The sequence below is a fragment of the Schistocerca piceifrons genome, chromosome 9, assembly GCF_021461385.2.
Source record: "Schistocerca piceifrons isolate TAMUIC-IGC-003096 chromosome 9, iqSchPice1.1, whole genome shotgun sequence".
In the NCBI taxonomy this organism is placed as follows: domain Eukaryota; kingdom Metazoa; phylum Arthropoda; class Insecta; order Orthoptera; family Acrididae; genus Schistocerca; species Schistocerca piceifrons.
In genome coordinates, this window is record NC_060146.1 from 183208854 (window position 1) to 183234397 (window position 25544).

Genomic DNA, 25544 nt, shown 5'->3' on the forward strand with positions numbered 1-25544 from the left:
TGATGGGTGGCTGCACAACCCCACAACATCTGGATGTGGTTTCACCTTGGTTTCATCACATGTTGAAGACACTCACCACAGTCGTGCAGTTTCCAAAAAGCTTCTGCCAAGCCTTCAGCCATGACAATCCACCATTATTCACTCTCGGATAGATAGTGCACTGTTGTGTACATAGTTCCGCATAGTCAGCGCGTACACAACTTTCCCACTAGAGCGCGCCCCGCTAAGCACAACAGCACAGGCACAGTGCTCGTCCGTCTCCGCACTACGAGATGGCGCTGCCTTAGAGACAGACCAAATTCTGCTTCCACTGATCCGCGTATTAATATGTAACGCAGCCAATGAGATTGCTGCTAACGTAGAACCATTTCTCCTCGTGGATCACACTCGCGCAGTGATACCTGAATGCGCTAGGTATTAAACGAGTGTACAGACCTCCGATTAGTCAGTCTGCATTTGTCTGCATTAGTCTCCACCAGTCTGCATTAGTCTGCACCAGTCTGTACCAGTCTGCATTAGTCTGTACCAGTCTATAGTCAAGTTTCAGTCTGCACCTAAGAAGATTATCATATTCCTGTACATAGCCATGAAGATAAATGTATAGACATTTTGTCAAGTATCAGAGATATGTGAGAATAAGATTAACGTACCAAGACCAAAGGAACTTCAGATTGTCAATTGTAAATAACATCCAGAATCAAGTTACATAATGTTTATGCTTGTTATTATTTTAATAAATGTGTGTGAAAATTAATCAAGTTCTGTTTAAAGTTGGTCACCGTCAGTCTGCTACTCTAAGCATGCAAGTGGCATTTCTATCGTCTGACCTAACGGCAGGAGATAAACACGCCACGATAAGACCACGAGACATATTGCTGACACTCGCCTACTTCGTTAGAGCGACAAGTCAAATAATCTGATGGTGTGTGTGCCGAAGGTCTTACTTGATTGAATGTGTGATATTAATGGACTTCCACTTTTTTGTAGGATGTACTTCAGATGCGTTGACCAAGTAATTTTCTGGTCAATATAGTGGCCAAGGTATTTGATAATTTGTTCAACTTCTGTAAGAAAAGGACCCAGTAACATCGTTGTTGGTACTTGCCATCTATTTCACTTGTATATGCAAGCTGGGGATTTGGCTGGTAATATTTCCAAGGAATTCTCATGCAACCAATCTTGAAATCTTTCCAGAGAGATAACTGGAGTTACATTCCATGGGGTTCACGCTTTTAGTATAGAAGCAGAGGTCATCACGTGTTGTATCACTTTGACATTGGTTTACAAAAGTGAATGTACATCAGCAACGTAAAAATTGAATAACAGCGGCGATAAAATCTAACCCTGTGACAAATCCTTGCTCATGTACTGGGGCTCAACGTATCGCTCATCTTATCATATAATTAACGCTCTGTTGCACAGGCAAGGTTCATCAAATGGTTCAAATGGCTCTGAGCACTATGGGACTTAACATTTGGGGTCATTAGTCCCCTAGAACTTAGAACTACTTAAACCTAACTAACCTAAGGACATTACACATAGCCATGTCCGAGGCAGGATTCGAACCTGCGACCGTAGCGGTCACGCGGTTCCAGACTGAAGTGACTAGAGCCGCTCGGTCACAACGGCCGGTGCAAGGTTCATCAACTGCTGCGCTAGTCGTGGCAGCAGGGCACAATCATAAGTTTTAAAAGCTGCTTAGAAACTGGCTGCAGATCCTTGTTGCCAATAATGTAAGTCAAATCTGGATGTCAGTAACTAAAGCGGTAAGAGCATCAGAAGGGCGTAGAACTTTCCTAAAACCGTACTACTCGTTCCTCCCATGATTCCAATCTGTGTTTAATCATGCATTCTAACGTTTTGTAAAAGCATGACAATAATGTTATTCCCCTTTATGATATGGCTTCTTCCCGTTGCTTCACACTCTTGTAACAGGGAACAATGCGATCAATTTTCAGCACCCGAATGTCAGTATGAGTGTATCATACGGGATGATATAATCCGAGTATTAGCCGTTTTCCCACCTCTAGAATCAGTTAAATCATAGTGTAGGATATGTTCCCCTATCCGGGAGCAGTTTTCATATCCCGTGCTAATGCACTGTGGAGATCCATTTCGCGGAATCCCACCTCCTCGCAGAATTGTTCATTGAGAAGATGAGGTAGGTCATCCTCCGGTTGGACATCTTCCATATTGTGTTCCACTGAATCCGACGCGACGGAATGTAAAAGAGCAGTCAGAACGTGCGGCGAGTACTTGACGAATGTATCAGCATCAGGGCCAACGCTTTGGTTGTCATGTAATATTTCCTACTCGCTAAGTGAGATGTCAACATTGCTGATAGTCTCTCGCTTTTGTAGTCACTTTTCGGAATAGTTGCTTCCACACTTCTCTCTGTCCACGTTTTGCTATCAAGTAGTTTGTTCGCCACTAATCCTGATTTTGTTCCAGTTTGTGCACGATTTCTCCCCGCAATAGCCATGTCATTTATGTGCTAGCTTCGATACTTACAAGGGAACCTCCCCTTCGCACTCCCATCAAATTTAGTTATAATTTGGCACAGTGGATAGGCCTTGAAAAACTGAACACATAGATCAATCGAGAAAACAGGAAGAAATTGTGTGGAACTATGAAAAAATAAGCAAAATATACAAACTGAGTAGTCCATGGGCAACATAGGCAACATCAAGGATGATGTGGGCACAGGAGCGCCGTGGTCCCGTGGTTAGCGTGAGCAGCTTGGTTCAAATCTTCTCTCCAGTAAAATGTTTAAATTTTTATTTTTAGACAATTATCAGAGTTCAGGCACTCACACATAATCAATTTCGCTCTCCAAAATTCCAGGACATGTTCAGATTTGCTTGGACATATGCAGGATTTGACGGTCTACACAAGGAAAAATTTGAAAACGTTAAAAAGATATGTTTTGACAGAGCACAGAGAAAACTGTGCGACTGTGAAACTATTGCATTTATTTTTTGCAGTTTATGTGACACACTCTTATGTTTTCATCACCTTTTTGGGAGTGATTATTACGTCCACAAGAAAACCTCAATCGGGCAAGGTAGAAGAATCTTTTTACCCATTCGCCAAGTGTGCAAGTTAGGTGGTTCGACAACATATTCCTGTCATGTGACGCACATGCCGTCACCAGTGTCGTATAGAATAAATCAGACGTGTTTTCCTGGACCAAATGTTTTCGTTTCCCATTGGAGAGGCACGTCCTTTCGTCTACTAATCGCACGGTTTTGCGGTGCGGTCGCAAAACACAGGCACTAAACTTATTACAGTTGACAGAGACGTCAATGAACGAACGGACAGATTATAACTTTGCAAAAGTAAAGTAAGTAAACTTTTCGCTCGAGGGTAGACATGAACCAAGGACCTCTCGCTCCGCAGCTACTCACGCTAACCACGGGACCACGGCGCTCTTGTGCCCACATTATCCTTGATGTTGCCTATGTTGGCCATGGACTACTCAGTTCGCATATTTTTCTTATTTTTTCATAGTTCCACATAACTTCTTCCTGTTTTCTCGACTGATCTGTGTTCAGTTTTTCAAGGCCTATCCACTGTGCCAAATTATAACTAAATCTGAGGGGGGTGCGATGGGGAGGTTCCCTTGTTAGCGGTTTCTGTAGCACGATTGTAAGCGGCAGAGTGGAGGACTGGGTCTCTTGCAATACATATCCTGGTTAGTGTCTTCATCCATACATACATCCTCCAGTAGTGGCGTATTCCTTAGCTGGTACTGAAGCATTTCGTCCATCAACATCGAGTCTGAACAGTACTCACGAATGGGAGAACTGATGATCTCTCCAGTGTCTGGGGGATCGTTCATGGCAAGGGAAGTTAGTAGCCACCGGTCGTTTTCACTATGTGTTTATAACACCAGTAAATTATTTGAATGTACACGAAGCATCAAACTTGTCGCAGAACATCAACTCGCGACCGCGTGGAGCGCAACGGCTAAGACGTCCAAACTCCACGACAGACGGAAGTAAACTGCTACAGATATTTCGCGAGTGCATTAAAATAATAAACGAAATATCTGTTTAACAGTTTACTTCCATCTGTCGTGGAGTTTGTAAGCCACGTGTGACGACTTCCCAATGCTGTTTACGGTAAATGTAAATATATCGTATTCCCGAATTGTATGCAGAATTTTCCATACACTCTGTTTAAAGTAATTTGTAAGCTGTGCTTGCATCTCTGCAATGGCCTGCTCTTTACCCAGAAGCAGTTTATGTTCTTCTTTTTTGCGACCGTTGTTTCCGCCATAAACTCCAGTCTTCGTTTGTTGACTCCAGTTTCTTCCATTTCTTATTTTCTTCTTTGTACACAAAACATATTAACTATTTCTAAAGGAGTCATTTCTTCAATAGAGAATGGTTTAAGTCTGTCTGGCACAGTGGGTCCTTTTGTTGATTGTCTAGAAATTTTACTTGTATACACATGTTTCGTGTGTTCTTATTTTCACAGTAGGCAAATTGCAGAACAGTGTTAAACAGAACGCAGCAACTCATTTGTAAGCTATCAGTAATTTATATTTGGCACAGTGTACTGTGGAGCTGACTGTAAATACCATTTGTTGACATTTGATACATTTCGATAATCTTCCAAAGCATTGCACACACCAACCGTTTCACAGTTATAAATCGTAGCTTCTAGCCTGGTAATATCATGTTCTTTAGCCAACGAAGTAGAAAAAATTCTCATAACAACGTATCAGAGCACTTAATAAATTCGACAAGATACTCACAGATAACTTTGTTCATTCCTAGGCATGTGATTTGACATTTAAATTTGTTTATTGTACACCTGCAGCTCATCCATGTTTAACAGCGTATTACAAGTCTCTCTTCGTTCACTCTACAGCGGAGTGTGCACTGATGTGAAACTTCCTGACAGATTTAAAGTGTATGACGGACCGAGACTCGAACTCAGGACCTTTGTCTTTCGCGGGCAAGTGCTCTACCATCTGAGCCACCCAAGCACGACTCACGCCCGGTACTCACAGCTTTACTTCTGCCAGTACCTCGTCTCCTACTTTCCAAACATTACAGAATCTCACCTGCGAACCTTGCAGAACTAGCACTCCTGAAATTTTCACATCAGCGCACACTCCGCTGCAGAGCGAAAATCTCATTCTGGAAACATCCCCTAGGTTGTGGCTAACGCATGTCTCCACAATATCCTTACAGCAGCGGTCGGCTACATTTTGATATAAATATTGAGCCTTTGGTTGATGTTTAACAATGCTCAAACTCATAACGTTTAAGTAATGTAACAATGCTCAAAGTTATAAATTTCAAAAAATGTGATAAAACGATATAGTAAGCGTTTTAACAAGGAAGCTGTTTTCTACTTCTACATCTACGAGGGTTGGAACTTTAACAGTGGCATTTATTTATTCGCAATTGATACAAAAGTGTTACATATTTGCACCTGTTACTGTCCTTCAAAGTAGTCACCCACGTTGTGTAGAACCCGTTGTCAGCTATGTGGCAGGCGTAGTGTACCGTTAGCAGAGCCTGTTCTGTTGATGGTGCGAATGGAGCGGTCTACTGCCTGTCGAATCTCTGGAATGGTTCTGAAATGAATGCCACGAAATGGTTCCTTCATCTTCGGAATCAAAGTCACAAGGACTTAAGTCCGGGGAGTATGGTGGATGGTACAGTACTTCCCAGTCCCGAACAGAGCAGCCACAGCCTGCGCTGTATGCGCCCGCGCATTGTCGTGCAAAATGATGGGTGGGCTGCACAGGAAGTGTCGGCGCTTCTTTCGCAAAGCTAGTCGCAGGTGACGCTCCAAAAACGAACAGTAACACTGTGCACTGTCGGTCTGCCGTGGAGGAACGTAATGCGTTAGGATAACACCATCACAGTCGTACACGAGAATCACCATAACTTTCACCACACTGGGGCTCTGACGCACTTTCAACTTTAGCGGCGACCCATAATGACGCCATTGGATTGGCGTTTCAGTTTTGGCTCGTGGCTCGTACGATGTGGCCCATGTCTCATCCAGTGTTACGATACGGCGTAAGAAAGCCTTTCCTTCTTCTTCAGAGACGCTAGGACGACCTGCCCGTGCATGTCTGCCACAGTTTGCCGACTTTCGTTGAAGGCTTTTACCCAGCGCGCCCCTCGTGGTCTCGCGGTAGCGTTCTCGCTTCCCAAGCAGAGGGTTCATTGAACCACCTTCATAATTCTCTTTTCTTCCAATCTCGTACAGCGCGCGGAAAGAACGAACACCTTTATCTTTCCGTACGAGGTCTGATTTCCCTTATTTTATCGTGGTGATCGTTTCTCCTTATGTCGGTCGGTGTCAACAAAATATTTTCGCATTCGGAGGAGAAAGTTGGTTATTGGAATTTCGTGAGAAGATTCTGTCGCAACGAAAAACGCCTTTCTTTTAATGATGTCCAGTCCAAATCCTGTATCATTTCAGTGACACTCTCTCCCATATTTCGCGATGGTACAAAATGTGCTGCCCTTCTTTGAATTTTTTCGATGTACTCCGTCAGTGTTATCTGCTAAGGATCCCAGACCTCATAGCAAGGTTCTAAAAGAGGACGGACAAGCGCAGTGTAGGCAGTCTCCTTAGTAGGTCTGTTACATTTTCTGAGTGTCCTGCCAGTCTTTGATTAGCCTTCCCCACAACATTTTCTTTGTGTTCTATCCATTTTAAGTTATTCGTTATTGTAATTCCTAGGTATTTAGTTGAATTTGCGGCCTTTAGATTTGACTGATTTATCGCGTAACCGAAGATTAACGAATTCCTTTTAGCACTCATGTGGATGACCTCTCACTTTTCGTTATTTAGGGCCAGCTGCCAATTTTCGCACCATTCATATATCTTTTCTAAATCGTTTTGCGATTTGTTTTGATCTTCTGATTATTAGTCGATAAACGACAGCATCATCTGCAAATACCGAGCGAAGTGGCGCAGTGGTTAAACACTGGACTCGCATTCGGGAGGACGACGGTTCAATCCCGCGTCCGGCCATCCTGATTTAGGTTTTCCGTGATTTCCCTAAATCGCTCCAGGCAAATGCCGGGATGGTTCCTTTCAAAGGGCACGGCCGACTTCCTTCCCTAATCCGATGAGACCGATGGCCTCGCTGTCTGGTCTCCTTCCCCAAAACAACCCAACCCCCATCTGCAAACAACCTAAGACGGTGGCTCAGATTGTCTCCAAAACCGTTTATATAGTTAAGGAACAGCAAAGGGCCTATAACACTACCTTGGGGAACGCCAGAAATTACTTTTGTTTTACTCGATGACTTTCCGTCGATTACTACGAACTGTGACCTCTCTGGCAGGAAGTCACAAATCCAGTCACATAACTGAGACGATATTCCATAAGCACGCAATTTACTTACAAGCCGCTTGTGTGGTACAGTGTCAAAAGCCTTCCGGAAATCCAGAAATACGAAATCGATCTGAAATCCCTTGTTAATAGCACTCAACACTTCACGCGAATAAAGAGCTAGTTGTGTTTCACAAGAAGTATGTTTTCTAAACCCATGTTGACTGTGTCAATAGACCGTTCTCTTTGACGAAATTAATAATGTTCGAACACAATATATGTCTCACAATCCTGATACGTATCGAAGTTAATGATATGGGCCTGTAATTTAGTGGATTGCTCTTATTACCTTTCTTGAATATTGGTGTGACCTGTGCAACTTTCCAGTCTTTGGGTACGGATCTTTCGTCGACCGAACGGTTGTTTATGATTGTTAAGTATGGAGCAAATGGATCAGCATACTCTGAAAGGAATCTAATTGGTATACCATCTGGACCAGAAGACTTGCTTTTATTAGGTGATTTAAGTTGATTCACTACTAGGAGGATATTTACTTCTTCGTTACTCATGTTGGCAGCTGTTCTTGATTCGACTTCTGGAATATTTACTTCATCTTCTTTGGTGAAGGAATTTCGGAAGGCTGTGTTTAGTGACTGTGCCTTAGCAACACTGTCTTCGATAGTATCTCCATTGCTATCGCGCTGAGAAGGCATTGACTGTTTCTTGCCGCTAACATATCTCACATACGACCAGAATATCTTTTGATTTTCTTCCAGGTTTCGAGACGAAGTTTCGTTGTGGAAACTGTTATAAGTATCTCGCATTGAAGTTCGCGCTAAATTTCGGGCTTCTGTAAAAGATAGACAATGTTGGGGATTTTGCGTCTGTTTAAATTTGGCATGTTTTTTTTCGTTGTTTCTGTAACAGTGTTCTGACACGTTTTTTGTACCAAGGAGGATCATCTCGGTCGTTTGTTAATTTATTTGGTATAAATACTATTTTATATTTAGCACAAGTGGACTATATAAGATTGTGACATCATAGTGACTGTCATCTTGGGCCTGACGTATTGGGGGAAAAGTTTCTTAATTAACTCACTGGCAAGGTTAAGGGTCATTAATCATATTTCTTTTCAATTCCTCAGCAAATATGATGGGAAATGGGAGGGAGACGGTGGAGGACAGAAAGGGAGGGGGAGTGGTATCAGGAATAACTGATAATGGAAAATAAGGATGGTGGGTCAAAAATAACTGGGCCAGAATCGGTATAGCCCCAGTACTACTGTAGAGTAAGTAGTAATTAGAATAATATAAAAATATACACTAACTTTATTTTATTGCACACAGCAGGAATGGAATAAAAAGCTTTAAAGAGTTGAATGTTGTTGTGTTTCTGACGAATATGGAGTATTTCTGTAAACACTTTACCTTAACAACCCCATTGTAGAGAAATATGTCACAGATAGCCTCGGTAATGTGGTATACAAGGTACACAGTCACCACTCTGTCAAGAGCTGAAATAGACACAAGACCAAGTTTTAGTTTTCTTTCTCATAACTAAGTTATTAATATAAGAAGGAATGAAGAATTCACAATGAAAATAGACTGTAGTGCCATTCATTCCACTAAAACAGTGAAGACTTCCGGTTTGTATTGTACAAACACCCTGTGTTTCTAGTTCAATAGACGGCATTGATTAAGCTTGTTCACACATCTGAGCTCATAACTGTTTCGGCATATTACTTATTTGACATTTCGCTCCATCATTACAAATGACTTCTCCATTGTGGTAGCTATGGTTTTTTTATTAAACTTTAGAATCTACACTCCTGGAAATTGAAATAAGAACACCGTGAATTCATTGTCCCAGGAAGGGGAAACTTTATTGACACATTCCTGGGGTCAGATACATCACATGATCACACTGACAGAACCACAGGCACATAGACACAGGCAACAGAGCATGCACAATGTCGGCACTAGTACAGTGTATATCCACCTTTCGCAGCAATGCAGTCTGCTATTCTCCCATGGAGACGATCGTAGAGATGCTGGATGTAGTCCTGTGGAACGGCTTGCCATGCCATTTCCACCTGGCGCCTCAGTTGGACCAGCGTTCGTGCTGGACGTGCAGACCGCGTGAGACGACGCTTCATCCAGTCCCAAACATGCTCAATGGGGGACAGATCCGGAGATCTTGCTGGCCAGGGTAGTTGACTTACACCTTCTAGAGCACGTTGGGTGGCACGGGATACATGCGGACGTGCACTGTCCTGTTGGAACAGCAAGTTCCCTTGCCGGTCTAGGAATGGTAGAACGATGGGTTCGATGACGGTTTGGATGTACCGTGCACTATTCAGTGTCCCCTCGACGATCACCAGTGGTGTACGGCCAGTGTAGGAGATCGCTCCCGCACCATGATGCCGGGTGTTGGCCCTGTGTGCCTCGGTCGTATGCAGTCCTGATTGTGGCGCTCACCTGCACGGCGCCAAACACGCATACGACCATCATTGGCACCAAGACAGAAGCGACTCTCATCGCTGAAGACGACACGTCTCCATTCGTCCCTCCATTCACGCCTGTCGCGACACCACTGGAGGCGGGCTGCACGATGTTGGGGCGTGAGCGGAAGACGGCCTAACGGTGTGCGGGACCGTAGCCCAGCTTCATGGAGACGGTTGCGAATGGTCCTCGCCGATACCCCAGGAGCAACAGTGTCCCTAATTTGCTGGGAAGTGGCGATGCGGTCCCCTACGGCACTGCGTAGGATCCTACGGTCTTGGCGTGCATCCGTGCGTCGCTGCGGTCCGGTCCCAGGTCGACGGGCACGTGCACCTTCCGCCGACCACGTGTTGAGCAATTCGGCGGTACGTCCACCCGGCCTCCCGCATGCCCACTATACGCCCTCGCTCAAAGTCCGTCAACTGCACGTACGGTTCACGTCCACGCTGTCGCGGCATGCTACCAGTGTTAAAGACTGCGATAGAGCTCCGTACGCCGGGGCAAACTGGCTGACACTGACGGCGGCGGTGCACAAATGCTGCGCAGCTAGCGCCATTCGACGGCCAACACCGCGGTTCCTGGTGTGTCCGCTGTGCCGTGCGTGTGATCATTGCTTGTACAGCCCTCTCGCAGTGTCCGGAGCAAGTATGGTGGGTCTGACACACCGGTGTCAATGTGTTCTTTTTTCCATTTCCATGAGTGTAGGTTCATATAAATGTCAGGAGAGACGAAATGGATGGTTAGGTGGTAAGAGGAGAGTGGGAAACAAACACAGATTGTTTATGAAAGTTTGGTGGAGGAACTTGAAAAATGAACTACACATAAATTAATAATGTAGCTCAATCTAACACAAATCATGTTCTACAGTCTAAGGACTGCAGTGACGCTTCCTCGTGATAAGCGGCAAATCCTGATTTGAATCCTGCTCCGACAAAAAATTTCTTATGTCATTATTGGCGAGTAAATCATGCATAATACTATAAAATTTCTAGACAACTGTGCAGCACAGCATCCCAGCACCTCACTTGAGGACGATGAGTGCAAAACTCATAGAAATGTTGCGACAGTACGACGGCTGATCACCCGTGAAGAGTTCATAACTGTCTTTTCCTTTCCAGTTTCAGGTGTATACTTTCCTACTCGAACTTCATGTTCTTTCCACTTGAGACAACTCACCATACGACAGACAACACACGTGTATCCATATAAACAGAGCCCAACGTCTAAATAGAGTAATTCAAATTGATTGGAGCTCTGGACCCGAATTGTCTGTCCATGACTTAATATTCATGATTTACCCAGTATCAAAGGAACGAAATGCAAGTGGCGACGTTTAGAGGTTTTAAGTTGTGAGTGTGTATGACCTTAAAGCTAATGCGTGTGGTATTTCTTGCCAGGTGCCACACAGGATACATAAACAGCACCCTGCTTCGTATAAAATCATCTCGTCCACAAGCAGCTATGCACAGGAATTATTCACTCTGTAAGAAATGTAAAACTCTTGCGTGTCCACTCGTTAACAGAGGATTTTAACAGGGCCACCGCCTAATGGAAAAAATCTACAGATCAACCTTTAATTCTTATTGATGGTCTAAAGTTTAAATACGGTCTGGGTTTTAAGCTTTAATACGGCCAGGGTGTCGTTTCTACGAATGCACTTGGCAGCTGCAGGAGACAATGATATTACAGTATAGATCATCAGTTCCCTAGTCGATCCAGTATTGTCCAGAACAATGGACATTTTTATCCATCCTCAGAACTTTCCAAGAATGTGGATGCAGGGACTCATGGAACTATCACTCAAAAAGGAAATACAAGCTGTTGTGTGTTCTACCAGTATTACCCTAGTCTTTAGATTACATAGTTCTTGGTGTAATGAATCTTGGCTGCAAGAAACTTTGTACTCCAATTAAAATGTTCGAGTCTCTATAAATTTCGGCCTGGCGTGAGTCAGTTTTAATACTTAAATTATATATCCCACAACTAAACAGAGTTATGCGTACATTGATCACCAAAAATTATTTTTCTAACAATATAATTTTATTTTTCGTATCGATCCACTTAGCAACATTGGTCTTGAACCATGAAAATTAGTAATAACCACTGTTAACTTAAATGAGTCAATACCATTTTACAGTGAAACTAATATTATTATGCTTTAGTTTTCACAAACAAAATTTATGCTTTCATTTTTAACTTTCCTGATTTCATTATCGATAATTTAATCGGCAATTAAACAAATACAGGAAATTTTCAACCTTCATTATTAATTATTAGGCACATAAATCTTTATATAAATAATTTTTTCCAGAAAACATCATGCAAATTATATCTGTAAAATAATTATGATCGCCATGATAAAATTCATTTGAACAAGAACCTGTTCTAGAAGGATCTGAAAGCTATGCACATAATACTTACAGAAATTTTAGGCGACAAATGCGATGTAATAGCTTCAGTTGTCGAGATTGGTCAATGTAACTATCAAGTTCTTTGTTGTTTTGAAGTGTTGCACAATGCATTTACTTTACAAGTAGTGTTGTAGAAAGTGTCAATAATTTACAAATAACTATCGATGATGTCAAAAATGAACAGTATTCCAGTGATTTTTACTGAAAAAAGCTTTGGACCTATTAACTGGAAAACACAAACAGGAACCAACATCCTAGATAAGGATACAGCTATGGCAAGATAAGTAACATTTATCTGTTAAATTAATGTTTCTGCCATCATGAAATTATATAAACATTGATAACACTTGAATTGCTAGTTCAAAGTAGGGTATTTACTTGCCATACATTTATGAACATTTTGATAGTAAGGGATATGTAACATTATACTGTACAGCATACTAAGTACGTAATATTGTATAACCTGTGAAATGTATACCAGTCTGGATTCTGGAAAAAGTGTAGCATGATGACTGCTCTGATAAAAGCGGATGACGTTTTGAAGTACACATTGGACAAACAAGGAGTGACTACTCTGCCATTTTTGGTCTTCAGCATAGCTTGCAACACTCTAATTTGACATTATACTTGAGCCGTCCGGAGTGGCCGTGCGGTTCTAGGCGCTACAGTCTCGAACCGAGCGACCGCTATGGTCGCAGGTTCGAATCCTGCCTCGGGCATGGATGTGTGTGATGTCCTTAGGTTGGTTAGGTTTAATTAGTTCTTTCTAGGCGACTGATGACTTCAGAAGTTAAGTCGCATAGTGATCAGAGCCATTTTTTGACATTATACTTGCTAAACTTACAACTCAAAAATTGTGTTCAAATACTGTACAACTACTCCAATCACACATTGCATCTTACCAATAGCGCATAAGTGTCAGAACTAAATGTTTTCAGTGGGGTGATTATGACCGACTGAATATTTGTCTGGGTAGTAGTCTTTTTGATTCTCGTTGGATGGGAGTTTTGCTTTCTTGTAATCTGGGGTGTCGGGGCCAGGCGATTGTGCATCTGATGGGGTAGCAGGTAGGCAAGGAGGCACGCAAAGCCGCCTGCCGAGGCGTGTGGTACGGCCAGGTTACAACACTGTCGAGACGTGCGTCAGATCCGCCTAGTAGCGCGCACAACGGGATAGACTGTATTGAAAACAATGGAGAATATGCAATGCAAATTGTTGTAGCTACTGCAAAGGTCGATCCATCATGTTAAGAAAATAATAAGATGGTTCTGTGGGTATGTAGATATGGTTTTGAGGTGATAAGGTAGGGAAGTTAAAGTGCAAGGAAGATTTAATGAGCAGGAAAATAGTAAATTATTAATAACCATTACACTTTTAATTGCGCAAAAGAGATCAACATATCAAACTATAGTGCTGGTCCATACACAGACTGAGATATCCATATGCTTAATTAATTAATTAATCTGTGAGAGATACCTTAACTGAAATTTTTTAAAATACAAGACAGCTACACTAATAGTAAAGGAGTAAATGTTGGCATCATTAAGTACACAACAACCTAAAACATTTAGTTTTTAAGATTTTTGGTTTTGTTATTTTCAGTTAATTGTTTATTAATTTTTACAATTTTATATGAAATTCAATAATGGTAAGAGATACATTAATTATGATTGTAGCAGTGGAAACAGCAGGACATTTCCTATAAAACAGAATTGCCATATTAGTCTGTACAGTAACTATGAAAAGCACAGTTTTCATGAACTGATTTTGAACTGCACAACAAAAATTTAGTTTTGTGTTACATTAATTTGTATGGAAAATCAACTACGACTTCGCAAATCTGTTTAGATTTCTAGCATTCATAAAATGGCAAATTCAGATTTATAGTTAGATACATGGACTTTCCAGAGAACACAGTCACCGAGGGGGTATTTAGATGGTGGCCCTTTTGCTCATTCACACTGTTCTGAATGGAGTTGGAAAGGTAACACCTGTTTCAATTCTGTCTGTGGTTTACCCATGAAGTTTAGTACTTAGCAGTTTTTTAGTATTGTCGGTCGTGGTACCAAAGAATGGGATGGTGAGTGTTGGGACCAAAGTCTCCGGAGGAAGTGCTGTTAATAGTTACAAATGACATTTATTGACTTCAATACATCACATATTCAGGTCGGCATACCTCTTCCCATTGTCCCTGGCTTGGGCTGATGAATGGGTGACAGCTTCCACCTGGAGTTGCTGAGCCACAACCCCGTGAGGCCAGGTAATATTTACAGGAGACGTCAGTGGCGCTGTGAGTTGTTCTTAAGAAATCGCTCCTCATCTTCACATTTGTCCATGGTTGCGGTGTTTGGAGTCTGCCTTGTGTGGGGTACAACCCGCTGCCTTCAGGCAGAAGTTGGACAATGGCTGATGCTCTGGCGCAATGTCTCAATACAAACTCAGCTTTGCTGGCAGAAGGCATGCAGGGCTGTCACATCATGTACTGTGAAGGACTTCGTGCGGACAGCAAGTGTCGAACCCATGGCTGCTGCTGGCAGAGCCCAGTCATCTCATAGTCTGGAGTTGCTCTTGCATCGTGGTGACGAGAAGGGATCGCTGACTTAAAATCCAGTAATATTGATATTCCTATGGTGCCCATTTGCTTAACTAAAACCCAGCACTTACTCACAATCCTACCACAGTAGACTCGCCCTGGTATGGTGACTATGCACCACTTGCTAAACGGCTAACAATGCTCGGCGCCATGTATCAGTGAGTTCTGTTATCCTGGCTTCGCTCCGGGTTCTGTGACCAAGCGGTTCTAGGCGCTTCAGTCTGGAACCGCGCAATCGCTACAGTCGCAGGTTCGAATCCTGCCTCGGGCATGGGTGTGTGTGATGACCTTAGGTTAGTTAGGTTTAAGTAGTTCTAAGTTCTAGGGGACTGATGACTTCAGATGTTAAGTCTCATAGTGCTCAGAGCCATTTGAATTTGAACCTTTGCTTCGCAATCCACTGACGCATCTGTTGGTATAACCCACATTTCGCCACAATGCTAGCTACTGAAGCACGCTGTTAATGCATCTCTCTATGTCACCTTCCATACAATTCGCCTTACTGTTGTTAAGGACTTATAATTCTCTGTCCAACGACTTGGTCGTGGCATGACAATAATTTAAAATGTTTCCCGAAGAGTGATTATGAACTTAATTATCTTCAGTTTGTCTGAGGTGAACTCAGTCTATTTCTGAAGCCTGTGATTTATTTCAATCACTGCCTGGTACTTACCTTATAGCACCATATGTCAGTCAGATTGTATTTATTTATGTGAGAATGAATTTAACTTTGAACAGTTCAGCTGTTTACATTACTAATATTTTCGAACTGTTTTAGTTTTGTGTGTTGGGAGCTCGAGCATTTTGCAATTCACTTAATTAAATAGCAAAATTTGTCACTAGCATACTAATTTTAGAATCATTCGAGAACAATGAAGTTTGTTTAAATTTAATCTGTATTTGGGGCATGTTATTTATATTTGCTACACATACCATAAAACCAACATTATTTTAAATCTGATTAGTACATCACAGATAATTCCAGCACTTTATCGATTTATTATTAACGTGACAATAACTGTAAAAAAAGTTATGCATGCACTAAGATGACCCAAGTACAAGACTGTCACAGTTGTGGGCTCATTTCTTGGACTTACTTTGCGACTTCAGCGAGCCATAGCAGCAGCCAACCAAGTACAAGACTGTCACAGTTGTGGGCTCATTTCTTGGACTTACTTTGCGACTTCAGCGAGCCATAGCAGCAGCCAACCAAGTACAAGACTGTCACAGTTGTGGGCTCATTTCTTGGACTTACTTTGCGACTTCAGCGAGCCATAGCAGCAGCCAACCAAGTACAAGACTGTCACAGTTGTGGGCTCATTTCTTGGACTTACTTTGCGACTTCAGCGAGCCATAGCAGCAGCCAACCAAGTACAAGACTGTCACAGTTGTGGGCTCATTTCTTCGACTTACTTTGCGACTTCAGCGAGCCATAGCCAACTCGTCATCGCATCAACACGCCTTCAGAGCAGCAACACAATCGATGCACGCTCCAAGGGCCCAGCATCTGCTGCAGCTTGCCATGTGCTGTCGGTCGGTGACGCCAGCCACGAAGTCGGCGTTCGAAAAAGTCCCGGAGGTGTTCTATAGGATCTAGGTCAGTCCATTACAGGGATGTTACTGTCGTGTAACCACTCAGCCGCAGCCCGTGCATTACCAACAGGTGCCCGATCGTGTTGAAAGATGCAATCGCCATCCGCGAATTGCTCTTCAACAGTGGTAAGCTAGAAGGTGCTTAAAGCATCAGTATAGGCCTGTGTTGTGATAGTGCCACGCAAAACTATAAGGGGTGCAAGCTCCCTCCTAGAAAAACACGATCACACCATAACACCACCGCCCCCGAATTTCACTATTGGCACTACACATGCTGGTAGATGACGTTCACGCTGCATTCGCCACACCCACACCCTGCCATCGGATCGCCCCATTATGTACTGTGATTTCTCACTCCACACAACGTTTTTCCACTCTTCAATCGTCCAATGTTTACGCTCTTTACATCAAGCGAGGCGTCGTTTGGCATTTACCGGCGTGATGTGTGGCTTATGAGCAGCCGCTCGACCATGAAACACAAGTTTTCTCACCTCCCGCGTAATTGTCATAGTACTTGAAGTGGATGCTGATGCAGTCCGGAATTCCTGTGTTGTAGTCTGGCTAGATGTCTGCCTATTACACATTACGACCCTCTTCAACTGTCGGCGGTCTCTGTCAGTCAACAGACGAGGTCGGTCTGTACGCTTTTGTGCTGTACGTGTCCCTTGACGTTTCCACTTCACTGTCACATAGGAAACAGTGGACCTAGGGACGTTTAGAAGTGTGGAAATCTCGCATACAGACGTATGACACAAGTGACATCCAATCACCTGACCAAATTCGAGGTCCATGAGTTCCGCGGAGCGACCTATTCCGCTCTCCCACGATGTCTAATGACTACTGAGGTCGCTGATATGGAGTACCTGGCTGTAGGTGGCAGCACCATGCACTTAACATGAATATGATATTCGGGCTGTCTGGATACTTTCGATCACGAAGTATAACTTTTCATTTATTTATGTTTTACCAGGAAACTCCCAATATTGTGCCAGCGCAGCGCTATGTGTGGTAGAAATGACAACACATGCTCCTAGTTCTTAATGTTTATAATGTCAGTTCAGTTATTTTAAAGTGAAACTGATGACAAGCTGCAATATTTGCTAACAACTTTTTTGGAAAGGAATCGATTAGAGAAAAAAAATAACGAACAGGATGAGAAAATCCAGAATGTTTTGAGGGGCTTAGCACGAAGGTTAGTTATGGTTCAAATGGCTCTAAGCACTATGGGACTTAACATCTGAGATCATCAGTCCCCTAGACTTAGAACTACTTAAACCTAACCTAAGGACATCACACACATCCATGTCTGAGGCAGGATTCGAACCTGCGACCGTAGCAGCAGCGCGGTTCCGGACTTAAGTGCCTAGAACCGTTCGGTCACAGTGGCCGGTGGTTAGTGATGTCGAAAAGCAACTGGCAGACCGCTTTAATGAGATGGAGAGTGATCTTGGGGAGAGAGTAGAGGCCAGCCGGAGTGGCCGAGCGGTTAAAGGCGCTACAGTCTGGAACCGCACGACCGCTACGATCGCAGGTTCGAATCCTGCCTCGGGCATGGATGTGTGTGATGTCCTTAGGTTAGTTAGGTTTAAGTAGTTCTAAGTTCTAGGGGACTTATGACCACAGCAGTTGAGTCCCATAGTGCTCAGAGCCGTTTGAACCATTTTGAGAGAGTAGATTCTGTGCGGACAGGGTCTGCTAACAGGGCGGCAGAAACGGAGAACGCACTAAAATCAATAACTACCAGTGAAAGGCAATGTGGCTTAGTGCCAGACGAAAGTTAAAGCAGACCTGGCCTCTGTGAAATCAGAGGCGTGCAGTCTGGACACTGCTGTATTTAAAGAAGTAGAGGTAAGGAGTAATGAGTGGGCAGTGGAGAACATGTCGGTCGATGACCAGATTAAATTGGTTGAGTGCACAGCAGAGGTCAAACCAAAATTCTGCAGCGTTCTGGGTTTATGCCACGTCTGAAGAACTTTCACTTAACAAAACGTCGGCAGTAGACAAGCAGCTGCAACTGCAAAATACCTTTCTGAACGGACAATGTTATACTAACAATAGAGGCAGTATGAGTGAATTTTGTCAGTCGATTTGCAGAAGTTAGTCCATTTTTGGTTATGAAATGTAGATTAAACCTGAAGAAACTGCGAGAAGGAGATGTGATCTGGATAAACTGAAAGAACCAGAGGTCGTAGAGAGTTTTAGAGAGAGCATTAGGGAACGACTGACAAATACAGGTGAACGAAATACAGCAGAAGAGGATAGGATAGCTTTGAGAGATGAAATACTGAAAGCAGCAGAGGATCAAGTAGATAAAAAGATGAGGGCTAGTAGGAATCCTTGGGTAACAGAAGAGATATTGAACTTAATTGATGAAGGAAGAAAATATAAAAATGCTGTAAATGAAGCAGGTAAAAAAGGAATACAAACGTCTCAAAAATGAGATTGACAGGAAGTGCAAAATGGCTAAACAGGGATGCCTAGAGGACAAATGTAAGGATGTAGAGGCATATATCACTAGGTGTAAGGCAGATACAGGCTAAAGGAAAGTTAAAGAGACCTTTGGAGAAAAGAGAACCACTTGTATGAATATCAAGAGCTCACATGGAAAATCAGTTTTAAGCAAAGAAGGGAAAGCAGAAAGGTGAAAAGAGTCCATACAAATGCGATGTACTTGAGGGTAGCATTATGGAAATGGAAGAGGACATAGATGAAAATGAAATGGGGGAAAAGATACTGCTTGAAGAGTTTGACAGAGCACTGAAAGACCTAAGTCGAAACAAAGCCCCAGGAGTGAACAGCATTCCATTCGAACTACTGGTAGCCTTGGGATAGCCAGACCTGATAAAACTCTACTATCCGGTGAGCAACATGTATAAGACAGGTGAAATACCCTCATACTTCAAGAAGACTATAATAATTCCAATCCCAAAGAAAGCAGGTGTTGACAGGTGTGAAAATTACCTAACTATCAGTTTAATAAGTCACGGATGCAAAATATTAACACCAATTTTTTACAGATGAATGGAAAAAGAAGCCGGCATCAGGAAGGATCAGTTTGGATTCCATAGAAATGTTGGGACACGTGAGGCAATACTGAACCTACGATTTACCCTAGAAGATAGGTTAAGGGAAGGCAAACCTACGTTTATATCATTTGTGGACTTAGATAAAGTTTTCGACAATGTTGACTGGAATAATCTCTCTCAAATTCTGAACGTGCAAGGGGTCAAATACCGGAAGCGAAAGGCTATTTACAATTTGTACAGAAACCAGATGGCTGTCATAAGAGCCGAGGGGCATGAATGGGAGCAGTGGATGGGAAGGGATTGAGACAGGGGTTTAGCCTATCCCCGATGTTATTCATTCTGTTTATTGAGCAAGCAGTAAAGGAACAAAAGAAAAATTTAGAGTACGAATTAAATTCCATGGAGACGAAATAAAAACTTAGAAGTTTTCCGCCGACATGTCAATTCTGTCAGGGACAGCAAAAGACTTGCAAGAGCAGTTGAACGGAATGGACAATGTCTTGAAAGGAGAATATAAGATATAGATAAACAAAAACAAAACGACGAAAATGGAATGTAGTCAAATTAAATCAGGTGGTGCTGATGGAATTAGATTAGGAAATAAGACACTTGAAGTAGCAGATGAGTTTTGCTGTTTGGGCAGCAAAAAAACTGATGACGGTCGTAGTAGAGAGGATATAAAATGTAGACTGGCTGTGACAAGGAAAGCATTTCTGAAGAATAGAAATTTGTTAACATCGAGTATAGATTTAAGTGTCAGGAAGTCCTTTCTGAAAGTATTTGTCCGGAGTGCAGCCATATATAGAAGTGAAACATGGACGATAAATGGTTGAGACAAGAAGAGAATAGAAGCTTTCGAAATGTGGTGCTACAGAAGAGCACGTAACTAATGAGGAGGTATTGAATAGGATTGGGGAGAAGAGAAGTTTGTGGCACAACTTGACTAGAAGAAGGGATCGGTTGGTAGTACACGTTTTGAGGCATCAAGGGATCACAAATTTAGCATTGGAGGGCAGCGTGGAGGGTAAAAATCGTAGAGGGAGACCAAGAGATGAATACAGTAAGCAGATTCAGAAGGATGTAGGTTGCAGCAGCTGCATCGAACCAGTCTCTTGGACTGAAGACCACAACAACAGCAACAGTTCATTTACACAAACGATTAGCACTCTTACAGAAATTTCCATTCAAAAAATATGGCAACCCTTATTACTGTCAGTGTGACTTTTCGAACGCCCGCGGAAGCAATACACGGTTTTTTAAAGCGAATGGACGATGGGGTTACTAAAACAAAGGAAACGGACCATATTAAATCCTAGAGATGGAATCGTCTGACAACGTCAAGTTTCAGCTGCCAATGGAAAACGCTCTTGTGCTTGTAGGGAGTGTTATGCTATTTAAAGGAGCTATGGACGCCATGACGCAGGTACCAATGTCATTGTCAGTGCAATAAGTTAAGTCAAAGAGGAATGGAAAGAGACCGAGTGTCAGCGATAAACGAATTCAAAACGTGGCTTTTGCCATCACACCAAGCCGTGGAATGACTGAATGACATGGGTCGTTGAAATGTTGCTGTCGACTATGCGTGAGGTAGTTGATTTTGTATGTCACTGTTTTGATATATTCATAAAATACTACGTCTTTATTTTCTTATAGTGGAATGCTGTGTTTTTAGTTATTTTTCTTTCTTGTTGGGGTTATAGTCTGTAATGATAGGATGTAGGATATTGTCAAGCGGTTTGATTATGACAGTAACTGGTATGCACACACTTTGTCAAAGAGGGAGGCAAGTGGAAGGATTCATCGCTCCCAGGTCGCATACCTTCAAGAGTGTGCTGTATGGCTATCAGAATCCTTAAGATTCTACATCTGCGCGTGGGAGGAGTGGTGAATGCATTACAATATCAGCCACCAGAAGCAGGAATATTGTTTGCTAAGCAATCAGACGTCCTATTTAGGAGTTACCAGTGGACACACAAAGTAACCTAAAAGGAGTTTGAAAGTAAGAAATGATGAACGGTTACAGGAAACGTTCACAGAGCTGCCACTTGAGGTAGAGAATGGAGCAGTGTTGACAGAAGTACAAGGGGTGTATCAAGGACTACAATTTTTGTATGAGAAGCTGAAGGGACAGCTACATTACGTAGCAGATATGGCTCCATAGACGTTGATATGTTGGTAATGAGAATGGTTAGATGCAGGTGGAAAAGTAAGAAAGACCGTATTTGTCACTGCAGACAGTGAGGTCATTCATGACTTGGATAATACTGTGGGGAATGTACAAGCAGTAGCAGATGAAAATACTGCAACTGTGGAGTGGCATACGGCACACTTCACGAATTTGGAACACAAAGTACTGAACAGCGCAGGGTACTATCAGAGTTAACTGTGGAAGTGGTACGACGTGTAATGAATACCATGGGACTGGTGAACAGCGACTTGCTTGGAATACAACATCGATTAGAATTGGAAAAGGAGAGAATGGTTGTAAAAACATTGTTATGGTCGCTAGCAGGCAACCTAACTGACACAAGAATTGAAGTAGCAGAGTTACAAAAAAGCTGTGCTTCACGCAATATGCGGGCAGTTAAACCAAACGTTGCCACAACCATAATTGTTTTTAATCGGACTAGAAGATGCACAACGATGGATGTCATGAGAATTTCAGTACCTGGTGTAACCGATGAAGCAAATTATGTCGCTATTCTACCACTTGATAACCTTTGGAATTCGTTCGAATTATGTGATACTACATGTGCTGGAACTATTTCCAGTGCACTAGTGTTGATCTACACCACCATTGCTTTATAGTGAAGTGCAAACCAGTGGGAAAATGAGTATGAGTAAAGTCACAAAAGTGTTATTGGTGCCAGAGTAAAAAGAAACTTCTGTGATAATGTCAGTACAGGTGTTACAGAGTTGCCAAAGAGAGTATTATCGTCTACAGATCGTCTGGGTAGAACGGCTCACACACGTGGAATTAGGTTTAGGTGCTCTGAGGTGCATGGAGAAAATGCGACAGTGCAAACTAATTAGTTACAAACATATATACACTTTATTGCGCTGTGATACTTAACTAAACTTTTACAACTAGTGTGATGTGCTTGTGGACTGATACAAGTAAGTAGTGGCTTGTGAAGGCATGCGTTACTGAATACAACATCAACAAGACTGTGTCTGTCCTGGCCGCCACACTGTCAATCACTCGAATAAACACTTGTTACTATGTGAAGGCTACAGGCGACTCCACTTGTAGACTGAATCTCGCAGGACGATCTCCACTTCGAACTGTAGCTATGAACTGCAATCCTGGAACTCCGTACTAGTACTGTCATGCGCCAACGACGAACATAACCGTCGGCTGCTGTTTGTGACTGTCGTTTATCACAACGCGGCAGTCCATCTCATCCGCGGCGGTGTGGAAGTTGCTGACTGGGCCGCACTTCGTAGTTTCTCACATGAGAATGGTACAGACTACTGAGCAGGCATGCAAAGTGCCATTGTTTCGGTGTAATGCAGAAGAAGCCGAATGTCAGAGGGAAGTGTAATTGACAGAGCCTTATTTTAAAATGCGCAGGCATTGAGTGTACTCTGTATTCACTCCGGAAGTGGTGCTCAAAAATTCTTATGAGGGAGGCGAGCCAAGAGATTTGATGACGATGGAGTCAAAAGGTAACGGGAGGCTAAAAATGACGTGACCTGTGAACAGGTGGTACGACATTCCGTCGTCATTGGAACGACAGTCGTAAATGTGCCACACTCTACATTGTACTGGCTGGAAATCCCCTTAGATGTGTTGACTGACCCTAATCGCCGGCGGGAGTGGCCAAGCGGTTCTAGGCGCTACAGTCTGGAACCGTTCAACCACTACGGTCGCAGGTTCGAATCCTGCCTCGGGCATGGATGTGTGTGATGTCCTTAGGTTAGTTAGGTTTAAGTAGTTCTAAGTTCTAGGGGGGTGATGACCTCAGAAGTTAAGTCCCATAGTGCTCAGAGCCATTTGAACCATTTTTTTGACCCTAATCTTCCTAAGAAAGACCTTGAAATGAGACCCACATAGATTTCGTAGCCAAATTTATAGGATCATGAAAGGGACGAATCAATGTGGAGCAGATGGCAATACGCACTGACCGTCAGTGACACAGCTTATTGCGCTGTGCTAGTTGAAGCTAGGCTTTGTGTGGCCTACATATGTCGCAAGAGGAAAACTTTACTCCCTCATGGAGCGACTGTACTTTTGATCACATAGTGTATGTGACCCAGGTTTCCTTGTAATCGGTCCATTGGTTTAGTGGAGATATGGAACATACAGGCACACATACACTCCTGGAAATGGAAAACAGAACACATTGACACCGGTGTGTCAGACCCACCATACTTGCTCCGGACACTGCGAGAGGGCTGTACAAGCAATGATCACACGCACGGCACAGCGGACACACCAGGAACCGCGGTGTTGGCCGTCGAATGGCGCTAGCTGCGCAGCATTTGTGCACCGCCGCCGTCAGTGTCAGCCAGTTTGCCGTGGCATACGGAGCACCATCGCAGTCTTTAACACTGGTAGCATGCCGCGACATCGTGGACGTGAACCGTATGTGCAGTTGACGGACTTTGAGCGAGGGCGTATAGTGGGCATGCGGGAGGCCGGGGGGGGACGTACCGCCGAATTGCTCAACACGTGGGGCGTGAGGTCTCCACAGTACATCGATGTTGTCGCCAGTGGTCGGCGGAAGGTGCACGTGCCCGTCGACCTAGGACCGGACCGCAGTGACGCACGGATGCACGCCAAGACCGTAGGATCCTACGCAGTGCCGTAGGGGACCGCACCGCCACTTCCCAGCAAATTAGGGACACTGTTGCTCCTGGGGTATCGGCGAGGACCATTCGCAACCGTCTCCATGAAGCTGGGCTACGGTCCCGCACACCGTTAGGCCGTCTTCCGCACACGCCCCAACATCGTGCAGCCCGCCTCCAGTGGTGTCGCGACAGGCGTGAATGGAGGGACGAATGGAGACGTGTCGTCTTCAGCGATGAGAGTCGCTTCTGCCTTGGTGCCAATGATGGTCGTATGCGTGTTTGGCGCCGTGCAGGTGAGCGCCACAATCAGGACTGCATACGACCGAGGCACACAGGGCCAACACCCGGCATCATGGTGTGGGGAGCGATCTCCTACACTGGCCGTACACCACTGGTGATCGTCGAGGGGACACTGAATAGTGCACGGTACATCCAAACCGTCATCGAACCCATCGTTCTACCATTCCTAGACCGGCAAGGGAACTTGCTGTTACAACAGGACAATGCACGTCCGCATGTATCCCGTGCCACCCAACGTGCTCTAGAAGGTGTAAGTCAACTACCCTGGCCAGCAAGATCTCCGGATCTGTCCCCATTGAGCATGTTTGGGACTGGATGAAGCGTCGTCTCACGCGGTCTGCACGTCCAGCACGAACGCTGGTCCAACTGAGGCGCCAGGTGGAAATGGCATGGCAAGCCGTTCCACAGGACTACATCCAGCATCTCTACGATCGTCTCCATGGGAGAATAGCAGCCTGCATTGCTGCGAAAGGTGGATATACACTGTACTAGTGCCGACATTGTGCATGCTCTGTTGCCTGTGTCTATGTGCCTGTGGTTCTGTCAGTGTGATCATGTGATGTATCTGACCCTAGGAATGTGTCAATAAAGTTTCCCCTTCCTGGGACAATGAATTCACGGTGTTCTTATTTCAATTTCCAGGAGTGTATATACATTTTTATAATATGTATGGATTTTATTTTGCGTACAATGTGTTACTCTGTCACTCGCGAAAAGGTACACGTGAGCTTAGTTTTGTTTTGAACGCTGAAAACGCAATGCACATGCTGACCCCGTCAGTTCACAAAATGTTACACTTCTGTATTTATGTATTTTACTCGCGCTCATTTTGGTGCTGGTTTCCATATCTGATTCGCTTAGTAAAAGATAAGGCAAGTGGAGGTACTGTGACACGACGTACTATATTATTTGTCTGTTAGTGTTTGACTTTGTCAGCCAGCGCATTTGGTTTGCACGTGCTGCAGTGCTGCCGCCGTGCTAGGGGACATCTGACGATAGGCTGGTAGTGATG

The 25544-nt window shown here is 43.6% G+C and overlaps 1 protein-coding gene across 2 annotated transcripts in view; it reads right to left on the reverse strand.

The window, feature by feature from the left end:
• Nucleotides 1-25544, reverse strand: part of LOC124717209 — a 149103-nt gene that overhangs the window by 18719 nt on the left and 104840 nt on the right. For both annotated transcript variants that reach the window (XM_047243989.1, XM_047243990.1), the window contains one exon: nt 8742-8827. In XM_047243989.1, the coding sequence (XP_047099945.1) occupies nt 8742-8827 (86 nt within the window). The remainder of the gene's footprint in view (nt 1-8741; nt 8828-25544) is intronic.